Source organism: Onychomys torridus, chromosome 21 (genome assembly GCF_903995425.1).
Source record: "Onychomys torridus chromosome 21, mOncTor1.1, whole genome shotgun sequence".
NCBI classification, from domain to species: domain Eukaryota; kingdom Metazoa; phylum Chordata; class Mammalia; order Rodentia; family Cricetidae; genus Onychomys; species Onychomys torridus.
The window spans coordinates 32573973-32598148 of record NC_050463.1 but is presented as its reverse complement, the minus strand read 5'-3'; the positions used below and the strand labels follow the sequence as shown (position 1 = coordinate 32598148).

The window sequence follows — 24176 nt, the reverse complement described above, 5'->3', positions numbered from 1 at the left end:
GCTCGGGTTACACATGGATTCTGAACTCAGGTCTCATGCTGAGCCACATCCCTAGTCCACTGTATACTTTTTTAATTTTCGAGACAGGGTTTCCCTATGTAGCTCTGGCTGTCTAGTCTCTCAATTAGACTGGCCTTGAACTCAGAGATCCATCTTAAGTGCTGGGATTAAAGGCACATGCCACCACCACCCAGCCTTTGTACACTTTTAAGACTAGCTTGTGACCAGCTTTCTAACCCCTGACTCTACTGGGTGGGTCAGATCTATGATTCAGTTCTCATTACCTGGCCTCATATATATCTTTACTTTTTAAATTCTATTTTTGGTTTGTAAATTAGAAAACAATTTTGAAATACTTTCTCAAATAATTTTGGTAGTTCTTATAACTTGAGGAAGATGAAAGAAGGAAGCTTAAAGATGAAGATAAGTCACAACTCAAGATGATAAAGGAGATGAGATTCATGTCACTAAACTCTGACCATTCTTGAAAAACTAAATTCACTTAAAAATGTACTTAAAGCCAGACATGGTGGCACACTCCCAAGATACTTGGAAGGTGGAGGCAGGAGGATTACAAGTTTGTGGAAAGATCTGGCTGCTTAGCAGGTTCTAGACCAACTTAGGATAGATAACAAGATCCTATCTCAAAGAGCAGGACAAAATAAAAATGACAGCAGAAAAAAATAGACTTACAGTTTTGGTAGAGATGAAATTATCAAAGATTTTAACTGTAATGTACACTTAAAAAGGCACAGTTTTATGCTATAAAGCAGATAACATAAAAAAAAACAAGTTAAAATAGAATATTTTCTTCTCAACTTACTGCTCTTTAACATTTCTTGAGAGAATTGGACTTGCTAGAATGTACATGATCCTAATAATTAGCTCAGTGAGAGACTTTTAGTGTTTAGAACTAACACCTTTTGACATCGTCTAATTTACTGTAGACGATAGAAGTTCTTACTAGTGCCCTGGTGAGTGACAGAAGCTGCTGTCACTTAGAGGGACTTTACTCTACAGTTCTCATTCAAACAATGTATCTATCTCTTTTGTCCTGAGGACAGGGCAATTGTATTTCCTCATCTACATGACAGTTTATGTGCTGAAAGGAACATTCCCCAGAATGCTTGGCTAAATTTGTTGCCTGTACCACACTTCCTTCGATAGTAGTGGTCTTTTTAACAAATGGGATTTCTAGAATTACTGCAGTAATTGTCAGCATTAAGGAAAGTATGCATAATAGCAGCCCTTCCATGAAAGAGGCCACGGCTGCATTACTTAAGGAAAATGGAAGAGTATTATATTCTGAAGATCACTATTATTATTGTATGGATACCAGGTAAGACTCAAAAGTTGATGACACAACTTTCATATATATATATATATATATATATATATATATATATATATATATATATATATATCTCGAGTAGATTTTTCGTAAGTCAAACAGTCATGGAAAATTTCTAATGGCATGGTTTTTATTGTTTGCTCAACGTTTTGCCGAATGACTTAAATGTACTTGATCCAGTATGGAAACTCAGCTTTAGAGAGACAGTTACCATGATGCATTTCAACTTGTCCTAATAGTTTAGCATGTTAGATTAGAAACAATGCATGTAATAAATGTGAAGTCTCTCATTTAATTTTCATGTTTAGTTTTTTTAAAGATTTATTTATTATTATGTGTAGCATGAATCTTAAAAGTCTTAATAAAATCAAACCTGAGGCCAGTTATTGGGGTGAATGCTGGAAGATCAGAGAAGCAGAACAAGCCACAGTTTCCTCATCTTGCCAGTTCCTCAGCTGGTCTTGTTTCCTCAGACTGCAAGCTTCTGTGTCCTCATCCCAATGGCTCTCAGCTGAACTGCTGCTCCAAAGCCTAAAAGCTTAACCAGCCAAATGTTTAACTAGCTCTGGTGCCTGGTTTTCACGGCTTATATATCTTTCTATTCTCTGCCATCACTCCCTGGGATTAAAGATGTGAGTCATCATGCCTGGCTGTTTCCAATGTGGCCTTGAACTCACAGAGATCCACCTGGCTCTGCTTCCCGAGTGCTTGGATTAAAGGCGTGCGCCACCACTGCCTATCCTCATGTTTAATATTGTGGCCGTCCTGTTCTCTGACCCCAGATAAGTTTATTTCAGGGAACACACAATATTTCGGGGAACACAATACCACCACAGTTATGTATACAGCATGTATGACCAACCAGAAGAGGGCACGAGACCTTATTAAAGATGGTTGTGAGCCACCATGTGGGTGCTGGGAATTGAACTCAGGACCTCTGGAAGAGCAGTCAGTGCTCTTAACCTCTGAGCCATCTCGCCAGCCCCCATGTTTAGTTCTTTGATAAAGGAAAACAGTTATTAAGAAGATCAGGGAGAGATGGAACGGTCCAGTGTGAGATGAGACTTCTGGAAACACTTCTTGTGGTGGATTAATGGAAACGTTGGGTCCCTGGTGCTACACAACCAAAACAGGGTACCATGGTCGCATTGTGAAAATTAACAAGCATTCTTAAGTCTTTAATTAGTAGTGTTAAAAATGCTCTGGTTGGTGTGTGCGCGCGCGTGCGCACACACACACACACACACACACACACACACACACGTATACACAAATGCGTGCATCTATACACATACGTAGTATGATGTCTGCTTTATAGCTTTTGTATACTGGCAGTGTGTGTTGCAGTATGTTTACGGTCGGCTCATCCCTCTTTCTGCCTTTTCTTCCTCCCCCTCCCCTTCCCTGCCCTTTCAGCCTTCCTCCTGACTTCACTCCTCCTCTTCCCCACTCTGTTCTTTTCCCGTCGTTTCTCAGTTTATTAATAAAGATCCTGGGTCATTTGCCCTGTACTTTCCTATAGGCTGAACATGGATCACTTTATTCTGTGTCATTTAAATACATCTTTGCTTTTGCATATTCCGTATGAATTGGTGATTTTCTGTAGACGTTTGTTCAAGTTCAGGTTTGTTCTTCTGGCAAGAATATTTCTTAAGGTAGCGTGTCTTCATATTAGGAGCTCTGTAATGTCTCGTTGTTTCTGTTTATTAGTGCAGAGGAGTAAATTGAGCCTTTTTGTATACTGAAACACTCTACCACTGTGCAAGCCTGTCTGTTACATATAGCCTTTAATGGTTTTTGTTTAGATCACTAATTTGTTACAAATTACAAAATGCACTGGGTGGTAGGACCTGTTATCCCCGAACTTGGGAAGCTGAGGCAGGAGAATTAGGAGTTTGAGGCTAGTCTAGGCTACATAGTAAGTCTCCAGTCTCAAAGAAGAAAGAAGCTTAGAAATAGTGACATGCTACTACCATCTCTTAGTAACTTACTGGTTGGACTATTTTTCTGAATATAAGGGTTTCCTGTAAGAGTGTGAATTGTTGAGACCAAGATTGGAGAGGCACAGGGAAAAATAGCCAAAATAATAGAAACACATGAATTATGAACTGGATCAGGCCCTCTGGATAAGTGAGACAATTGAATAGCTTGAACTGTTTGGGAGGCATCCAGGCTGTGGGACCAGGACCTGTCCTTAGTGCATGAGCTGGCTGTTTGGAACCTTGGGCTTACACAGGGACACTTTGCTCAGCCTGGAAGGAGGGGACTGGACCTGCCTGTACTGAATCCACCAGGTTTAAATGAATCCCCAGGGGAGTCTTGGCCCTGGAGGAGATGGGAATGGAGGGGAGGGGCTGGGGGAAAGGTGGGGGGGGGGGCGGGAGCTGGGAGGACAGGGGAACCCATGTAAAATTGTGTAAAATTAAAACACAAATATAATAATAAAAAAAAAGAAAAGAAAAAAAAATAGTGACATGCTACTACCATCTCTTAGTAACTTACTGGTTGGACTATTTTTCTGAATATAAGGGTTTCCTGATCAAGTAGTTGGTAATTGTGAGTTTAACTGCTTTAAAAAGGATAGGAGCCGGGTGGTAGTGGCGCACGCCTTTAATCCCAGCACTCGGGAGGCAGAGCCAGGTGGATCTCTGTGAGTTCGAGGCCAGCCTGGGCTACCAAGTGAGTTCCAGGAAAGGCACAAAGCTACACAGAGAAACCCTGTCTCGGGGGAAAAAAAAGATAGGAAAAATGCTTGATATTTCTCTTACTAACTGATTTTCCTCTCTAGTCTGCCAGGCCTAGAATGGCTGAGCAGCTCCTGGATGAATTCTTTGTGCCCAGTTCTCCAGACCTGTGTTTGTTTAGAGGTTTACTTGTCCTTGGCAGTCTGCCAGGCCTAAAATGGCCGAGCCACTAACTGATTTTCAAAATGAACCTTCTAAATCTAAATAATGATTTTTAAAAGTATCATTAATTCATGACTTTTAAAATTATTTGCTTTGTTTTTGTCCAACACTTTCATTATTGTTATTAATGCTTAAATTGACCCACCTTGTTGAGGTGACTCCCAACACTTTTGTTGGTTTTTGGCTTTGCTTTCTGGCATGATTAGGTGTCTCAGGCTCATCTTGTTCTTTTTAGTCTGGGCCTCAGCCTAGCATTTCTCCCCATTCCTCACAAGTTTAAACTCTTAGAGGAGAATTACTGCACTTTGCAAACACGTCTGGCTGTCTTTAGTGAGTTGCTGCGCCAGGCTCTCCCAGGTCTCAGGCGATGCCTTTGGTGTGATTTTGTCTGCCGGGCAGATTTAATAGCATAAGCTCTTTTTTGTTTGAGATTTCTGTTTGGTTGGTTTTTGGTTCCTTCCTTTACTTGCCTCTGGGCAAGGCACATTGCCTTCTTTAGTAGATGTGGGCCAGAAACGGAAGCGTTGAGTCCTTTATACCGTGTGCTGCTTCCTGTGGGGACACTGAGTGAGCAAATGAAGCAGAGGGGGATTGTGAAAACTTGCAGAGGGCTGTGGTGAGATATTAAACCTCCCATGTCTAAGAGGAACAGATATTTCTTTATCAAGCGGCCAGACTTCCTGCCTGAGATTGGATTCTAGAAACAGGAGACCCCAGACAAGGATTTGGGTATATGTAATTTGTTTGGGAGGTGATTTCTGGAAGCGTGGAGAAGTCCTGGTGCTCTAGTTGCTTCCTGTCTGTGATAAACACCATGACTGAGAGCATCTCAGGGGAGGAAAGGTGTTTTATTTGGTTTACAGTTCATCACGAGGGAAATCAGGACAGGAACTATAGCAGGAACTGAGAAGAGATCCTGAAGGAGCCTGCTGACTGGCTCACTCACTGCCTTATGCTTTAGGTCATTTTCCTGTGCAGGCCAGGAGCATCTGCCTAGGGGATGGTGCTGCAACAGTGGGCCAGGACCCTCTACAGCAATATCAATCAAGACAGTCTCGTAGACATGGCTGTAGGCCAGTCTGATGTGGGTCATTCCTCAGCTGAGGTTCAACTTCCCTCAGTTGCATGAAATTGACAGTAGAAACTACCAGCACACTGGTAGAAAGAGAGAAAGGAGAGGAGGAGGCGCCACTACAGGATGCTTTAGTGAATAGCTTGTTGATGTGGGTAAGTGAGGTTAAACCCCATTGGTCACCCCCGGAGCTGTGTAGGGCTTCCCTGGTGGTGTCCTAGGGTGGAGCAAAGAAGTTGTTCATGTGTCCGTTCTTAGGGCCTTCACGGTCAGACAACCAGTCTCTCCTTTTTGGTACTAGCTGTGTTCTAAGCCAGAGCATGCCCTTTTGCAGGCTGATGGAGGTGCTTAAGCTGACTGATGCTACCTCGTAGCAGCTGCTCTTTCTTAAATGGAGGGGAGAGTTCAGGTAGAGAAGGACGTGCTTTTGCTCCCGAGGGACCATTTCGCAATGTCAGCTTTGGTTATTATAAGTGAGGGATGAGAAGTGTTCCCGGTCAGCATGTGGTGGGAGGAGCCAGGGGTGCTGCTAAATGTATCCCAACATATAGAGCAAGCTTATGCATCAGAGAAGTATCTAGTCCCCAAATGTCAACAGTGATGTGACTGAGAAGCAATGGCGATAGGTCCAGAGAGCTTGTGAGGGTCAGATAACACTGGGTAGAGTGTTCACCCTGTTCTCTCTCTCTCTCTCTCTCTCTCTCTCTCTCTCTCTCACACACACACACACACACACACACACACACACACACACACACACACACACACACACACACACACACACACACACACTTCTGTATTTAAATCTGGACTCTGCATGTAGGAGAGAACATGCAATATTTACTCATGAATCTGGCTTATTTCACTTAACAGAATGGCCTGTAATTCCATCCAATTTCCCGAAACTGTTACAGTTTCATCTTTCTTTACAGCTGAATACAATTCCATTGTGCATATGTACCACATTTTCCCTGTCCATTCATCTGTCCTTGGACATCCAGACTGGCTCCTTTTCTTGGCTCTTGTCAGTAGTATAGGAGAAACATGGATGTGCAGGTACCCCTGTGGTGTGCTGACAGGTCTGCCAGGTGTGTTAGAGTTGTATGGTATGGCAGTCCTAGTTTTCGTCTTTTGAGGGCCGTCTACCTGGTTTCCAGAGTGATAGCTTCAGGTGATGTTCCCCCGGCAGTGTCCAAGGGTCCATTTCCCTGCATCCTCAGCAGCATGTCTTGCCCTTTGTTTCCTTGATGAGAGCCATTCTGACTGGGGCAGGATGGTATCTCACAGCACTGCGAATTTGCATTTCTCTGTTTTTAAAAACGAAATCTACCTATAAAAATCCTGGAACAATTATACAACGAATCTCCTTAAGTCTTTTATGTAATTTATTGGTTGTTAACGTTTTTTTCCATTAAAAATCTCTCTGTTCACAGATATGTATTTATATACAGATATGAATATATAGTTATATCTATCTGTGTTTTTTTCACAGAACTCTTTTAAAGTAATCTGAAAATATGTTCATATTTCACCCCTAAATAGTTAAGTCTATATTTCCCAAAGAAAGAACAGATTTTATCCTGAAAAATCTCAGTGCCAGCATCATCAAAAAGAAATTTCAAATGGTTGCAGTGGTCTTTCTTTCTTCTTCTCTTTTCTTTTTGATTTTATTGAGGTGGGTGTCTCACCATATACTCTAGACTGGCATCTAATTCCAGAACTTCCTGCCTCAGCTTCCTCTGTGTTGGGACCACGTCTGGCCCAATAGTCTTCTATTCTTCCTCAGTGTTCCCCAGCATCCTGTTAGCTCCCCTGTCTGAGAGCTAGTTCATGATCAAACAGTACCTACTGGATATACCATTAACAGTCTTTCATCTAGGGCAGTTCTTGTCTCTTAAATTTGTGTTTTGTTCCTTACAACGTTAGCAGGTTTAGAGAGCCTGGACTTGGAGCTTTCTGGACTCTGAGTTTGGTCTGGGGGCGTTTCTCCACAGGGTTGTTAGGTGATCTAGTTGGTGGGTCATCCTCAGTGCCGTTGTCACGAGGCCCATCACGCCCTTCCCATTATCTGTGCTGCTGGTGGACCTCAAGCTTCCAGTTAGATGGCCTCTCCCAGAGGTTTCTAATACACAAGATACTTCCCCCTTTACAGCTGGTTAGGAATTTGCACAGTGACTTTGAGACTATGGAATTCTCCAGTGACATCTCGTTGGGTGGGTATGCATGGATGATCCCATCCTGCATTATTTATTCCTGCCTGCTTATAGCTGTTTTTTAAAAATATTTTGTATCTTAAGATCAAATCTCCTAGATTGCAAGGTTTATTGGGACCGTTATGGTATGGGTTTGAAGCACTCCCTAAAAGGTTCATATATTGAAGGTTTGGTCCCCAACTCGTGGTGCCATTGAGAAGAGACTGGATCATCAATGGGTTAATATGTTGATGAGGTAATAGCCAAAGGGGCTATCAGGAGCTGGGGCCTCCCTGGAGGCTGTGGGACACTGGGAGGCATGACTGTGAAGGGCATATCTTTTCCTTTGGACCTTTTCTTCTGGCTCTCTGTGGTTCCTGGTTGTCACAGGTGAGTGGCTTTCTTCCACTATGCCACTCCCCCATGTCTCTGTCTGTCTTGCTGCAGCCCAAAGCAGTGGACCCACTGAGCATGGACTGAGGCCATTGAGAGCATGCGGCTAACATTATCTATCCGTCCTGATGCTGATTGCCCAGATATTTTTGTCACAGGAAAAGAAGGCTACTAATACAAGGACAGACTTTCTGAACTCTCTAGTGTCATTGACACTACTTACCATAGTATATATGCTTCATATTTTTTGAGCAATTGAGTAGACTGGTAAATGAATACTGTCTTTAAGAGATGAGCAAAACCCCCTATATCCTGTTAGTTTAATCCAGATCTTTCTATTTACATGTTCCTTTCATCCAGCTTCTTCAGGCATAGAGTACTTGATTACCATTTGTCCCCCCAATTGCCTCCCATTTCAAAGCTGTTTGCAGAGTCTACCAAATGACATCGTCTCTTTTTCTTCCTTGTAAATGCAAAGCTGCTTAGTATGATTTTGCCTTTCCCTATATCTGATCCATAATAGATGATTAGCCAGACAAGGTTCCAATACTCAGGAAGCTTGGGTAGGGAGGTCTGGACATTGATGCCATTCTAAATTGCATAGTGAGAGCCTGTCTGAATAAATATAATAAAATAAAGCCAATCTTTGAATTTCTCTCCTAGTGATGTTTACCTTATAGAAAGTGAAATATAAGTGTGGGGTAGTCTAAGTTACACTAGGTCAAGGGTCTGTGAGAGTGTGTGTAAAAGTCAAGTTCATCTTGCACACACAAGGTCCTGACCCTGACCCTCCGCATTGCATAGGAAAGATGATAACAGCAACAGCACATTTGCTACAGTTTCCTTTCCCCAGATTCTTACTCTTCCATGACAGCGATCATTACCGATTTGTTTTAAAAATAATATTTAATTCCTAACTACTTTTTAAAACTACAGCCATCACAGAAGATTGAGACAGTTTCTTTTATGTTTTTAATGAGGTCAGTTGCATCTCAGTCATTAAAGAAGAATTGGTAATAAATTGCACTAATGAAACAGCTTGTGAATATGCATTAGGAGATTACAAAGACTAAAGCTTTCTGGAGTAGAATATTCATCGCTTAATAAAGTAATGCTAATTTATAGCAGTTGGCTTAAAATATTGTTATTTTATGCCTTGAAATAAGTATACAAAGATATGGGTTAAAAGTTCACTTGTAACTTTAAAGTTTAGTATCTGGAGACAGGTCATTCTACTCCGTTCCTAATTAGGCTGAGTGTCTTAGAATCAGTGACATAGTAGAATTTCTCACATACACCTAAGGATCTTGGAGCTTAGTTTTCTGAAAGCTGCCCTTTCGTCTCTTCCGGTACTGGGCCTGATACACGTTAGATGTGCACTTTGCCACTGAGCTGCGTCCTTAGTCTTGTTTTTGAGACAGCATCTTGCTAAGTTGTCAGGCTGCCCTTGAACTCATGATCCTCCTGCCTCTCCCTCCTAGCTGTTTGGAGTTGCAGGCATGTACCACAAACCCTGGCTCTGTAAACTGTTTTACTGTAAACGACTGAAATGTCTGGATGGAGATGTGGTAGACATGGTCACATGATTTAGGGGCTGCCATGTAGAATGTTGCTAGCAGCATATTTAGCATTAGTGTAGAAAGTTAAGGAGAAAAAGGATTTGTAGGTATGTTTCTCTCTCTCTTCATCTCTCCAAGGTCTCACTCCAGCCTGAACTGGCTTAAGATTCGAAACAATTCTCCTGCCTCAGCTTCCCCAGGGCTAGCATTACAGGCAAACAGCACCAGATCCTTTCTTTTTCAATTCAAGAAAGAACCTTCCCTAGCTACTAATAACTGCCCAGGAACAGAACATGCTGCCTGATGGAGTGAGCACATTTCCCTGGAATTGGTCATGGAGACCTGGGTGGCCTTTCTCTTGGATATTCTTTCATTTCCTTTATTCTCTTCCTCTCTAGTCAGTGCAAGCTTGGTACTGTCTAGATAATCACCACTAGCCACATAAGGCAGTGGACTCTGACATGTGACTAATCTGAATTGAAATGTAATCTGTGAAATACATGAAGTGCTACTATTAAAAAGAACATCAGGGCTGGGTGGTGGTGGCACACACCTTTAATCTCAGCACTCAGGAGGCAGAGCCAGGCGGATCTCTGTGAGCTTGAGGCCAGCCTAGGGTACCAAGTGAGTTCCAGGAAAAGGCGCAAAGCTACACAGAGAAACCCTGTCTCAAAAAAAAAAAAAAAAAAAAAAAAAAAAAAAAAAGAACGTCAGTTATCATACAACTTTTATATTGATTACCAGTTGAAACTGTTTCATTTTGTATTTTGACTAAAAATATTAGTTTATTTTATTTATAAATTTAACCGTTGGGAGTAATTGTTTGTTCAAGTTAGGAGAGAGTAAACACCCTCTGCCTCATTTTTCTCTCCATTTGCAACTGAAACACCCAGAATACAGCAAGAGGCTGAGCATCCTAAAGATGAAAAAGCTGTTGACATGTGCAGTGGTTTGCCCCAACCTTGCATGTCTTAAAGCTCATTGAAAGACACGCATGGGAAAGGCTGCTCTAACTCTATTTGTCTGATGTCCTTGGGAGAGCAATGCAAACGGGACAGAGAGGGGGCAGAGGCTGTTGTGGATGTGGGGAAGGAAGTCCAGCCACAAAGGATAGAGAGTAAGGCTGTTTGGAGGATGACAGAATTCTTCTGTGCCCTCGCGTTGGCGATACTGTACTGAGGTCCATGTGTGAGATGCAGCCTGTGTAGCATTAGAAAAGCACAGTTTATTAAATATAAAATGAAAAACAAGTTCAAAATCAATCTTACTAGTTTCCCTTTTACTCTTTGGTGAGACTGCTAATGAATCTAAACCTGGTGGCTTGCATTAGGATTTGGACCATGCGGTGCTCCAGGTAGTGGAGATGCCAGGTCTTGAGAGAAGGATTTGCTGGGAAGAGGTCCTGTAAGGAAGCAAGGTCGTGGAGATAGCCTCAGGCTAGTTGCTCCTGCTTTCATTATTTTTTTCTACAAACGTATTTTGAGAGACCAATACATGAAGGTTATGCACTTCTCAGATGAAATTCCTTACAGTCCGTTTTCCTTCATAGTAGAAAAGAAACCGTCTTTCCGGAGAAAACCTGCCCTGTACAATAAAATCATGAGCACATTAATCATTACTGGACAATAATATCTTTCAATTTGTGGGCAAGGTGGTACTTGACAAGTTGTTTTTGTTTTTGTTTTTTGAGACAGGGTTTCTCTGTGTAGTTTTGGTGCCTGTCCTGGATCTCGCTCTGTAGACCAGGCTGGCCTCGAACTCACAGATCCGCCTGGCTCTGCCTCCTGAGTGCTGGGATTAAAGGTGTTCGCCGCCGCCGCCGCCACCGCCACCGCCGCCCGGCCGTACTTGACAAGTTGTTCAACAAACTTCTGATGAAATCACAATTATTCATTGGGCATTACTGTTTGAATGATACCCCCACCCCCAGGAGACCTTGTAGATCTGTGAATATAATGTCCTGGTTGTGTTTTTCTTTGTCAGATTAACACAGCTAGAGTTACCTGGGAAGAGGAACCTCTATTAGAAGCCTTGTCTGCAGACAAGTCTGTGAGGCATGTTTTTTGATTTCCAGTTGATAGAGGAGGGCCTAGCCTACTGGGGGTAGTGGCACCCCTGAGGAATGGTTCCGGGTAGTGTAAGAAAACAAGCTGAGCAAGCCTTGAGGAGCAAGCCAGTAAACAGCACGACTATGGCCTCTGCTTCAGTTCTTGCCTCCAAGTTTCTGCCTTGTTGTGTCCTGATGATGGACGGTAATCCATAAGCCAAATAAAGCTGTTTCTGCACATTGCTTTTGGTCATAGTGTTTTCCACAACAGTAGAAACCTAAATATGATGGGTAGTTTCCAGTAGTATGCCCGGCCAATCTGTTGCTGATTGAGTTAGGAGTGCTAACCCCAAAGGGGTATCTAGGCTACTCTATCTATAGGGTAGGTCTAATGAAACTGAAACATAATAAGGATCAATTTAAAACCCTGGAATAGATTTAGAAACTCAGCTGTCCCAATTATGTAGGTTAGTAGTAGTATGTAAGGAAAGTCCGAGGTTTTAGTTGGTAGAAAGCATAATACTGCCAAAAACCTATTTCAGTTTGCTGTGGTGGTCTCTAGCCCTACAAGGCTGGTATCTGTATTGAAGGCATGGCTTTTCTCCTGTTTAGTTCTGGGTACTCTCCTTGCAGAGGGTGATGGGCACATGCAGAGACAGGGTGCATTTGCTTCCTTTGAAGTTAGCTGAAGACCAGGGAGAGGAGAACCGCATAGCTTGGCCAAGAGGTGGAGAGAGAAGTCACAAGAACTGCCTTCAAGTAATGTAAAGATTTGGGGGGGGGGAAGTGGTGGTGGCGTGGTGGTTAGATTTCAGCATAAGGAAACATCTTGTAGTTGGAGCTAATTCTGAGAAATGAGCCACCTCTCTTGTCTTCTGTAAGACTCTGCCGCTTAAGCCTGACTTCCATTTTGAAAATCTCCTTCCCTCTGATGTTTTCTGGCCTGACGCCCCCTCCTCATACTTGGCATTATAGTAGCTAAGCATTTAATAGAGCAGTGTATAAGAATAATTTGAATTATTTATTTGATGCTGTGCTTGCTTACAGTCATTCTTACTGGGGAGTAGCCAGAGTGGCATGGCCATATTTCACTGGGAGGAAGGAGTCCTTGAACAGGTTCTGTTTTTTTCTGTTGGGAATGGGATTAGAACATAGGGTCTGCTTGGCAGCTCTGGGATGCCCCCCTAACACGTGGAAAACTGCCTTGTACCTGGATTTCTGTGCATTCCCAGATGTGTTACATTGGGAAGCAGTTTTGATGTGCATCTGGGAAGAAATTTCTGCGGCACTGCTTCTACTATGATAGACCCGCACATTTCAGAGGGTAATATCAAACAAGCCTTGAAACTGCTTTTGTTTTTAGGTGGCTGTAATGTTTCTCAATTCTAGGGGTTTCATTGCTCTCCTTCTCTTTTAACCTCACCCCATTTCACCTCAGATCCCACTTCTATTTCTGTTCTCCTGCCTACTCTTCCTTTTTATGACAGGTTGAAGTAAGCAGTACCCAAGTCACCTGTGCTCAGTGCTCACTTCCTCTCCTCCAGGGTGAGATAAAGGAGACGCCGTGTTATTGCCTTTCCCATGATTTGTGTATAGCTTTTGTCCCTACCACGTCCGCCTCGGGGTCAGGTGCGGTGCCTCCCTTCCTGTATAACTCCCCAGGTGTCCAGTGAGAGCATTTGCACCACCTGGGGCGGTTTTAATAAGCGTTCTTGACGGATTTACCGACTGCGGGAAACAGTGTCGCACACTCCTTCAAGGAGCTACTGAGCTTGGAGGCAAAGGTTTCAGAAGATCTTTGAGGCTGGAAGCACAACTCTGAGAAATTCAGAACAGTGTGAGATCTCAAAAAGTGTGTAAATGGCCTTATTTGATTTAAAAATAGTTATACAATATTTTTTTTGCTGTATTAATATAGCAAATGCCACATCTCTATTTCATCTTTCTCAGAAGGTCCTTTCAATTAGGGTATAATAATTTGGTGTACAGTATTCTTTTGAAAAAAAAAACTTTACTATGAATTTAGATGTTTTTGGTTGCCTTAAATATATAAAAAAAAGCTAACCTTTAATGACACATTTTAAGCATTCTTTAGTACTCTCTTTTAATAGAACACATTTAAGAAAGTTCTTAAAAAGTGAAAATATTTATGAGTGTTCATATTACAAAGATCTTCTTTACTTTCAAAAAGGGACCATTGTAGAATTCCTTAAGTAAAGAACTCTTAAAATTGCATTTTCAACATGATTTTATTTACAAAACATAGATTTACCCACAACTACTCAGTAAACACTTCATAATTTATTTGTGTTTAAGATCACATTTCTTGCAAGTGAGGCAATGTTTTTGGATTAGATTTAAAACACAACTTTATTGAATATAATTCACATACCGTGCAGCCCACCCTTTAAAGTGTGTGACCCAGTGGTTTTCAGTGTCGTCCCAAAAGTGTGCCTCCGTCACCACTGCTCTCCCTTCCTGTCACTGGAAAAGGAAACTGAAATGTTAGCGGCCACTCTTTCTCCACCCCCAGGCAAGTTACCTCTGTCTTTACATTTGCATGTTTTGAACATTTCATATAAATGGAGCCATAGAGTAATAATACAAGTGACCCTCCCCCCACGGTTTTTACAGCTTCGCATTAATGATTTCAAAGTTTCCCCTACTTTGTAGCATGTATAATAATAAGTATATTCCTCTGTCTCTTCCTGTTTCTTTTTCTCTGTCCCCTTGCTTTACATTGTACTCACCCCTTCTTCAGTTGATGGACACTCGTTGTCTATACTTTGGGCTCCTGTGAGCTATGCTGGTAGGAGCGTTCATGTGCACGCTTTGGGGTGAACTTGGTTTTAGTTCTCTTGGGATGGCCAAGAGAGGAACTGCCGAGTCCAGTGGGTCACTCCATCTTCACCTTTCTGAGGACCTGCCAGGGCATTCGGCTGCATCAGTTTGCATCCCGCTAGCTATGCTACAGGGTGTCAGCTCCTCTGCTGCTTCCGCATTACTTGTTATTGTCTGTCTTTGTTATTATGGGCTTCCTAGTGAGCTGTGACACCATATCTCATTCTGAGTTTAATTATACCTCTCCCTGGTGTCTCATTGAACATCTATGGGCTTTTTGGCCACTTGTAAGTAGAGAAAATCTCATAACAGTCTTTCCCCATTTAAAATTTGGGCTGGCTTTTTATTTCTGAGTTGCTAGTTTTCTTTATATAGTCTGCATGTTTTTATTTTATTTTTTATATTTTTATTTTATGGTTAATTTAATTTTACATATCAGCCATGGATTCCCCTGTCCTCCCTCTTTCTTCTCCCACCTGCCCCCCCCCCCCCCCCCCATTCCCACCTCCTCCAAGGCAAGGTCTCCCCTAGGGATTCAGCTCAGCCTGGTAGATTTAGTTGAGGCAGGTCCAGTACCTTCCTCCCTACTCCAAGGCTGAGCAAAATGTCTCAGCATAGGCCCTGGGTTCCAAAAAGCCAGCTCATGCACCAAGGACAGGTCCCCGTCCCACTGCCTGGGGGCCTCCTAAATAGGTCAAGCTAATCAACTGTCTCACTTATCCAGAGGGCCTGATCCAGTTCCATGGAGGATCCTCAGCTATTGGTTCACAGTTCATGTGTTTCCACTAGTTTGGCTATTTGTCCCTGAGCTTTTTCCAATCATGGTCTCACTCATATCTCTTACTCATATAATCCCTCTTCTCTCTCTCCGTTTGGACTCCTGGAGCTCCACCTGGGGCATGACGGTGGATTTCTGCATCTGCTTCCATCAGTCACTGGATGAGAGTTCTATCACAACAGTTAGGGTGTTTGGCCATCTGATCACCAGAGTAGGTCAGCTCAGGCTTTCTCTCGACCATTGCCAGTAGTCTATTGTGAAGGTATCTTTGTGGATCTCTGGGGACCTCTCTAGCACTCTGCTTCTTCCTATTCCCATTTATCGTGCTATCTCTGGTTGCTAGTCTGCATACTCTGTATATACTCTGTATATTGCTTATCAGATCTATTGTTTGCCAAATTTTCTTCCATTTTATGGGCTTTTTACTTTCTGGGTAATATGCCCTGTAGGATAATAGCTTTTAGTTTTGATGAGGTGTGATTTAAGATAATTTTGTTGGTGGTGTTGCTTGATTTGCTGTTGGGTGGAAGAAACAGAGTTTGCAGAGAGTCAGAATCAACAAGATGTCCAGATTCACAGAGAGGATTTCTTAGGAGAACCGACCCAAGTGAGTACGAAGGTTGGCAAGTTCTCCAACAGACTGTCTATTCACCGTGGCTGCAGGATGCTGGCCTGTAGCATGGCCCAGGCCCATTTAGAAAGCCCCAGAAGTGGAGATGCTAATGATGCAACTCTCAGGGTTAGGCCAAAGGCCAGAGACCCCAGAGGATGCTGTTGTAAGTCTTGCTAGATCCTCACTTAGTCTACTCAGATGAACATGTCAGTCTCCTGTGGACAAATACTCGTAGAAATACCAGAACTCATACTTCAACAGTTTTCCAGCTATTCCTCCAGGTGAGCCTAAAATTAACCACTAAAGAATTGACTGCCTGATTCCGTGCTTTGAAGATTCATTCTCAAGCTTCCTAAAATATATATTTTTCACTTTTTGTTGTTACCTTTAGGACTTTGATCCATTTTTGTGTTAGTTTTTCTATATTATGTAAAGTAGGGGCCCACTTGATACATTGGCTGTCTAGTTGTTTCCCCAATATTTGTTGAAAAGGTACTTTAAAAATGATTTTATTTGTATTGTTACTTATGTGTATAGGTGTTGATCTGCCATTTGTGTGTGGATTCCAGCCTAGGTCCCCTGAATCTAGAGTTACAGATGCTTCTGCCCACTGTGGATATTGGCAACTGAACCTGGTCCTCTGGAAGAGCAGTGCATGCTTTTCTGTCTTAAACAAGTTTCTTTTTCAGTGCTTGAGATAAAATTGAGAACTTCCTATACTAGGCAAGTGGCTAGCACTCTACCACTGAGTGCCCCTATCTCCTAAATACATTCTTGTCTTTCGGGTTGGATGGGGTAATATCTTATTATGGAGCTTGGGCCTGACTAGAGGTTGCTGTGTATCTTAGTGTGGTGGTTTGAAAGAAAAGGACCCCCAAAGGGAGTGACACTGTTAGGAGTTGTGGCATTGTGGGAGGAAGTATGTCACTGTGGAAGAGGGCTTTGAGGTCTCATTTATGACTAAGCCACGCCCAGTGAGACAGTTCACTTCCTGTTGCTTTTGGATCAAGATGGAGAATTTTCCGACCCCATGTCTGCCTGCACACCGCCATACTCCCCGCCACCGTGCTCCCCACCATGATGATAATGGACTAAACCTCTGAAACTGTAAGCCACCACATCAATGAAATGTTTTCCTTTATAAGAGTGTTGTGGTCATGGTGTCTTTTCACAGCATTAGAAACCCTAACTAAGACACCTAGGCAGACCTCAAGTCACAATCCTCCTGCTTCAGACTCCCAAGTATGGTTATTGTTGTGTTCTACACCCAGCTTAACATTTTTTTTTTTTTTTTAATTCTGACTTTTGAGACAAGATCATGCTATGTAGCCCAAGTTAGCTTCAAAAATGATGTTAGTTCATGCTGGTCCCCAGCCCAGCATCCTCCTGCCTGGCTTCCAAAGGGCCAGGATTACAGGTGTGGGTCACAGTATCCAGGTTCTAGATTTAAGGTTTAAGTGTCTGTTTTCTTATTGTTAAATACAGTCACAGAACTCGTTCACTGTGTGAAAGACTTGATACCATGAAGCAGAAGTGTCTGCTTGTCTCTTCTTCCTGTCCACTGGCAACGCCATTCTGCTTCCCATGAGGCATAACAGTATTTGTCTTTTAATTTACTTAACTTGCTAGAGTGTCTTGAAGGTTCATCCATGGCGTAGTATATGTCAGAATTTACTTTCTTTTAAGGCTGAATAATGGCCCATTGTATGACATATTTTTATTCACTCATCTGTTGATGGGCACTTGGGCTGCTTCCATTCTGTCTGTTGTGAATCATGCTGCCACGAACAAATAAATCTTTGAGCCCTTATTTTTAATTTGGAGGGTGTTATATGCCCAGAAGTGGAATTGTTGGATCATATGGTAATCTATTTTTAATTTTTAAAGGAGCTACCATTCTGCAGTTTCCCATGGCAGTAACATTATTTTATACTCCTACGAACACTGCGTAGGGTTTGGGTTTCTCTGCATCTTCCCCTACACTTGTTTCGTGTGTGTGTGTGTGTGTGTGTGTGTGTGTGTGTGTGTGTGTGTGTGTGTTTTGCTTTTTTTTTTTTTTTAATAGTTGCTATCCTAATGGATACAAGAAAGCAAAAATAACTTTGTGTGTGTGTGTGTGGGGTATTGAATTGTTTTGCAGCTCTGTGAAGAGTCAATTGACCTTAAGAGTGAAAATATTTATTTCTTTATTAAAGATATGGTGTCATGTAGCCAAAACTAGCTTAAACTTGCTATGTGGCTGGAATTGCCTTGAACTCCCAATCTTCTTTCCTCTGTTTCTCAAGTGCTGGTAGATAACCATGTGCCACCACGCCTGCAGAACACTGACTTACAGTCTGAATTCTAGTGGCTGATGTCTCTTGATGCCCAGGATTGCACTCCCCAGTTGCCGTGACCTTGTAACAGCTTTGGGAATCAAGAAAGGATTCCTTCCATTCTTTTCTGTCTCTCCCTCACTTTGTAGATTCTCTTTGGCTACCTGGAAGTCTTGCATTTCTATATGACTTTTAGAATTGGCCTTTCAATTTCTGCAGAGACTCTGTCAGGGATTTTGTGTGAAAGCTGCAATCAGCCTGCATAGTATTGCCCCTTAGCAACATTAAGTGTTCTGAGATGTGAAGACATTGTTCCTTTACTTAGACCTTTTGCCATTTCCTTGAACAGTGCATTATGGTTTCCAGTGTATAAATGTCATCCTTAAATCTATTCCCAAGCAGACTTTTTGATGCTGCTGTAAATGGGAATGTTTTCTTCAATGATTTGAGTTGTTCCTTGCTAGTATACAGAAATGGAGCCCCCCCCCCCATTTTCTCTTGTGTCTGGAAATCTCTCTGAAATGGATTATTAGTCCATATAGTATTTTTATGGATTTGCTATTTGCTAAGACGTACCATATGCTGGATTATATCATATATGGGGAGAGATCTTTTGGCTCCTTTTTTTTTTTTTTTTTTTCTTTGCTTTTTCTCCCAATGTAGATGCTGTTCTTCTCCCTTTTCTGCCCTGACTAGAGCATCTAGCACAACACCGAAATAGAACCAACAATTCTGGGCAAGTGGTTTTCCACTGAACCCTGTTGCTCTAACCTTTTTTGTTGGAATTTAGCATGTTGGTTTCTGAGCATCAATTCCCAATACGTTCTAGCTTGGCTTTCCCCAAAAGGTCTGATGCTCTATTAACTTAATGAAAAACATTATAAAAATGATTAAGTAAGCAGCCTGAGAGCCACATTTCTAATGCATAGTGTGCTTTTCTTAAGGATTCATGCTTGCTGGTATATGTGGATAGGATAAATAATGAGGACATTCATACTGCCTCTTCTAGAGATTCTTGTCCATGCTTGGACCTAGCACTTTTGAAGTTTATGAGTCATAGGTGTACTTGGCAGTTGGAATAGTGGTAACGAAGGTTTATAAAGGAGGTGGTGGTTGTATTACTTTTGATAGTTTGATTCCACATCCACCTCCTGGAGGTGCATTTTCTTCCTTAAGCTTGGTCCCTCCTGGAAGCTCTGGAGGTCACTCTGTTGTGCTTTAGTAGCTACTGTAGATTTTCTCAGTACTTAGCTATCCATTCTGAGAAGAGAGGCCCCTCTTCATATTCTGAGCATTTCTGAAATAGATTCTCTGTGAGCTGCACTTTGCCTTCTGAGAGACATGAAATGAGCATAGGAACACATTCATCCTCTGGACGCTTGTGATGTATGTAGGAAGGTCAAGTGCGTGCACTTACCATCTACTATGCCTCCCTCCCTCCCTCCCTCCCTCCCTCCCTCCCTCCCTCTCTTCCTTCCCTCTTTCCTTGGTTAACATTTTAAAAGTTGAAAATAGTTTTTTTCCCATATAATATATTCTGATTAGGGTTTCCCCTCTCCCAACTCTTCCCAGCTACTTCCTACCTCCCCACCCACCCCAGTCCACACACTTTCATGCTCTCTCTCATTAGAAAACACATGAGCACCTAAAAAAGAGATAAAATGAAAACAAACAAGCTTGAATAGGCCAAAACAAACAACAAACAAGGGAAAAAAAGAGCCAATGTGGGAAAAAAAAACCCACAAGAAACACGTATAGGCACAGAGACACATTCACACAGAGAATTCCACAGAGACACGGCGTTAGAAACCATAATATATCAAGCAAAAGACCTGTAGGGGAAAATGCCTAGACAAAGCAGTGTGAGACAAGAAAACCATTGAGTTTGTCTTGTGTTGATCATCTCCTGCTGGGCATGGAGTCTGCCCATAAGTGTGTATCCCCAGAGACTCCACTGGAGAAAACTCTGTGTGTGTGTGTGTGTGTGTGTGTGTGTGTGTGTGTGTGTGTGTGTGTCTGTCTGTCTGTCTGTCTGTCTTTCAGTTGGAGATAAAGCTTTTAGGTTAGAGGTGAGGCCTGTGTCCACTTCCCCTCTCAGCACCAAGATTCCATCCGGCTTAGACCCGTATAGACTATGTGTATACTCCCACAGTCTGTGAGTTCGTATGGACATCAGTCCTCCTGTGTCTGGAAGGTTCTGTGTTGTTCTTATTTTTAGCACTAAATGGGAACCCTTTGAGGATGACTATTTTTGAACTAAGAGAGTGTATCATGGTGCCTCATATGTAGCTCCTGCTTATTATAATTTTAAAAATTAATAGAGCCATAAAATAGAATAAGACTATAGTCAATTACTCAAGCAGTGTTGTAGCCAAGCAGTACGGATGAATTTCAGAAGTAGCAGTGATCAATATTTTGTGGATTTATGAGGAGAGGCACTGTGCATGAGAAGGTAATTTGAGTGGACTTGCAAGCAGTGTCTAAGCTGAGCAAGAGGGGGCCATTTGACCTGGGTGCCGTTGTATTTGGAAGGCATTGAGTTGGTCACAATGGCCAGAGTAGATGGTTTGCATTGGCTTGTAGACTGGCAGACGGGGGAAGTAGGGAGGAACTTCACATCGTGGAGCCTTAAGTACCAGTTTGTAAGGTTTGCTTCTGTCATATCGAGCATGAGAGAATTACTGAAGTTTTCCGAGTTGCCAGTTTTCAGGCAATACAGTACTTCAGTAAACTTTACTTGTGGATTAGTGTATATTGTGGGCCAGAGGGCAGCTGGTACTAGGCTACCATCTTTTGAGGGTATGATTTTGTTAATTTTGGTGTTTCAGTTTTTATTAGCAGAATTCTTTGGTTTTAGTGCCGAGTGTAGTCGCTAGAGCAAAGCCCAGTTCGTTATTCAGTGAAAGTGTGAATGTGTGGACAGGCTGATCTGGGCTTGGACAGAGCTGTGAGCAGCAGGGACAGTCCATGGTAGGGTCATTTGGAGGAACTATTGAGACGGCTTGTGTTCTAGAGTATGAGAGCATGGACCATCACAATCACATCTTTATGCTCGCTGAGCCTGATGTGAAATGCCTAGTGCATACAGATGTAAGGCTCAATTTAGAACTGAAGCCAGAATGTTCATTTTGGGTAGCATTATGTAAATCTTATCCTTTGAACAGTGGAAGTGAGTGGACTGACAACTGTGTTGTGTATGTGTACAGAAATAAGTACACCATGAAATACAGCCCAGTGTGTGTTAGATTGCTAACCAATCTGCCGATTAGTATTAGCAGAAAGATGAGGACTGAAGTTTGGGGTGACTAGAGAGAACACGGGAGCTGAATAAGGAGACAGAAAGAAACAGACAGGTTGACTTTACAACACTGTGTGCTCTGGAGACTCCGAATCCTGTTTCATGTTTAAGAACATCACCACTATCAACATAATACTTCTCTATGGCTTGTTGAGAGCCTACTGAATGCCAGACATGATGCTGAGTACGTTGCCTCCTCTGCTTCACACAGTAGGTCTGTTATGTCTGTACCACTGCACTACCGAACCAGTGAATCACTGAATCACAGTACCACTGCACCATCATATCACTGCACCATTGCACCACCTAACCACAGTACCACTGCACCACTGTACCATCATACCACTGCACCATTGCACCACCACACCACAGTACCACTGCACCACTGTACCATCATACCACTGCACCATTGCACCACCACACCACAGTACCCACCACCTAACCACAGTACCACTGCACCACTGTACCATCATACCACTGCATCATTGCACCATCTAACCACAGTACCACTGCACCACAGTACTACTAGGCCACTGAACCACCGTACCACTGTACCACCGCACCACAGTACCACTGTACCACTGTACCACTGTACCACCGCACCACCGCACCACAGTACCACTGCACCATCATACCACTGCACCATTGCGCCACCTAACCACAGTACCACTGCACCACCGCACCACAGTACCACTGCACCACTGCACCATCATACCACTGTACCATTGCACCACCTTACCACAGTACCCACCACCTAACCACAGTACCACTGCACCACTGCACCATCATACCACTGCATCATTGCACCACCTAACCACAGTACCACAGTACCACCGCACCACCACACCACAGTACCACTGCGCCACTGAACCACTGCACCACAGTACCACCGCACCACAGTACCACCACACCACAGTACCACTGTGCCACTGAACCACTGTACCACTGTACCACCATACTACTGTACCATTGCACCACTGCACCACAGTACCACTGCACCACTGCACCACAGTACCACCACACCACAGTACCACTGTGCCACTGAACCACTGTACCACTGTACCACCATACTACTGTACCATTGCACCACTGCACCACAGTACCACTGTACCACCACACCACCTCGCCACCACACCACTGTACCACCATATCATTGTATCACCGTACCACTCGTTTATTGATAGAGAAACAGAAGGGTAAGTGGTCAAAGCCTTCCAAAGGTCTCTGAGTTAATAGTGATTAGGACACCCTGAAAATATAACTAGGCCTATTTGACTTCAAGCCAGATGTTCTTTCCATTATTTCAAAGGTATGTGTGTTTAATTTCTACAAGGCAAAGACTGTGTTTCTACAGAATCAGTTTTCAGTAAAGCCTTCTTAATTAGCAGGCAGTGATTGGACAGTTGTGTTTCCTGTAAAAAATAATCAGCATGTGTGTTGCATGGGGCTGCTTCTACTTTCCCACTAGGGTATTTATATTCATAGTGTATTGCACGTTTTTGATTGCTTATTGTGGGTGGTAATTTCAAAGAGGATATCACTTCTTTTATCTGAAGAATTAATCATTCAGAAAGTACTTTTCAGATTTGTTTCTTAAACTAAATATAAGTTTCTTCAAGTTTTTCTGATGCATTCTTCAGATTCTTTGTCTATTTGCAAGGGAATAAGAAGAGCCTGTCACTTTTCTACATTTCAGGGGACATCATTTTCAACGCTCAGTACCCAGAGCTGCCCCCTGATTTCATCTTTGGAGAGGATGCTGAGTTCCTGCCAGACCCCTCTGCTCTACACGTGAGTACTGTAGGCCCACTTTCCTGGTCCTTGTTGAAAAGAAAACAAAATAGGCATCTGATAATTGAAATCCAGCTCTTCATGTGTATTGGAGAAGAGAGGTTTTTCATCATAGTTTTACTTTGGGACCTTTTCAGATTATCCCAACAGTATTGGATGAAGTAATTTTTCTTCAACTTAAAGCCACATTGAAGACATTTTCTTTGTTTCAATACAACAGTTCATGCCTGCAGTCAGTTTTCCAGTGTTTACTAACACTTCAACAAAATGCTGGTTAGAAGAGTCTTTTTTGGCTTGTTAGAAGGCTTTTCTTTCTTTTTTCTTCTCTTTCCTTTTTTGTGGAAGTAAAAGTGGCAAACTGGGACATTCACATCTGTAATCTTAGTGTCACCACAGGGAAAGATGAGATTGAATGTTTTGTATTAAGCCAGACCCAAACCTTGTAATCAAAATACAACATTTCTGGAATTAAAGCAAGAAGACTTACCATTAGGGGAACGGGGTCATGGTACCTGCCAGAGCATACACGGTTTATTTAACAGTTGGGTTTTCTGCATGACTGATGAAGAATGGGCGCCATTTTGTTTAAATATTTCTTTCTTTCATTTTCCAAATTCAAGTCCTGCTGTAATAGCTGTACTCTTCAAAGAGGATTAATTGTTGATTAAAACTATTTTCTTAGTTTGTTTTCTGGATTTTATTTTTTGGTTCATTCAAACTGTATATCTGATGGTTTAATGACTTACTTTGGAAGTCCCCCACTCCTCCATCTCCCATTTAGAGTCTAGTGTTGTGGTTTGAAAGAAAATGGCCCCCAAAGGGAGTGTCACTGTGAGGAGTTATGGCCTTGTTGGAATAGGTGTGGTCTTGTTGGAGGAAGTATGTCACTATGGAGGCGGGCTTTGAGGTCCCATATGTCTCAAGTCACACCCAGTGAGACAGTCTACTTCCTGTTTCCTGCACATTAACATGTAGCAGCTACCTTTCCAGTACCATGGCTGCCTGCATGCCACCATGTAC

The 24176-nt window shown here is 42.5% G+C and overlaps 1 protein-coding gene across 1 annotated transcript in view; it reads left to right on the top strand.

Moving 5' to 3' along the window:
* The window catches only part of Babam2 (BRISC and BRCA1 A complex member 2), a 376093-nt gene that overhangs the window by 64420 nt on the left and 287497 nt on the right, over positions 1 to 24176 (top strand). The window contains exon 4 of the mRNA XM_036170890.1: positions 23062 to 23156. Coding sequence (XP_036026783.1) covers positions 23062 to 23156 — 95 coding nt within the window. The remainder of the gene's footprint in view (positions 1 to 23061; positions 23157 to 24176) is intronic.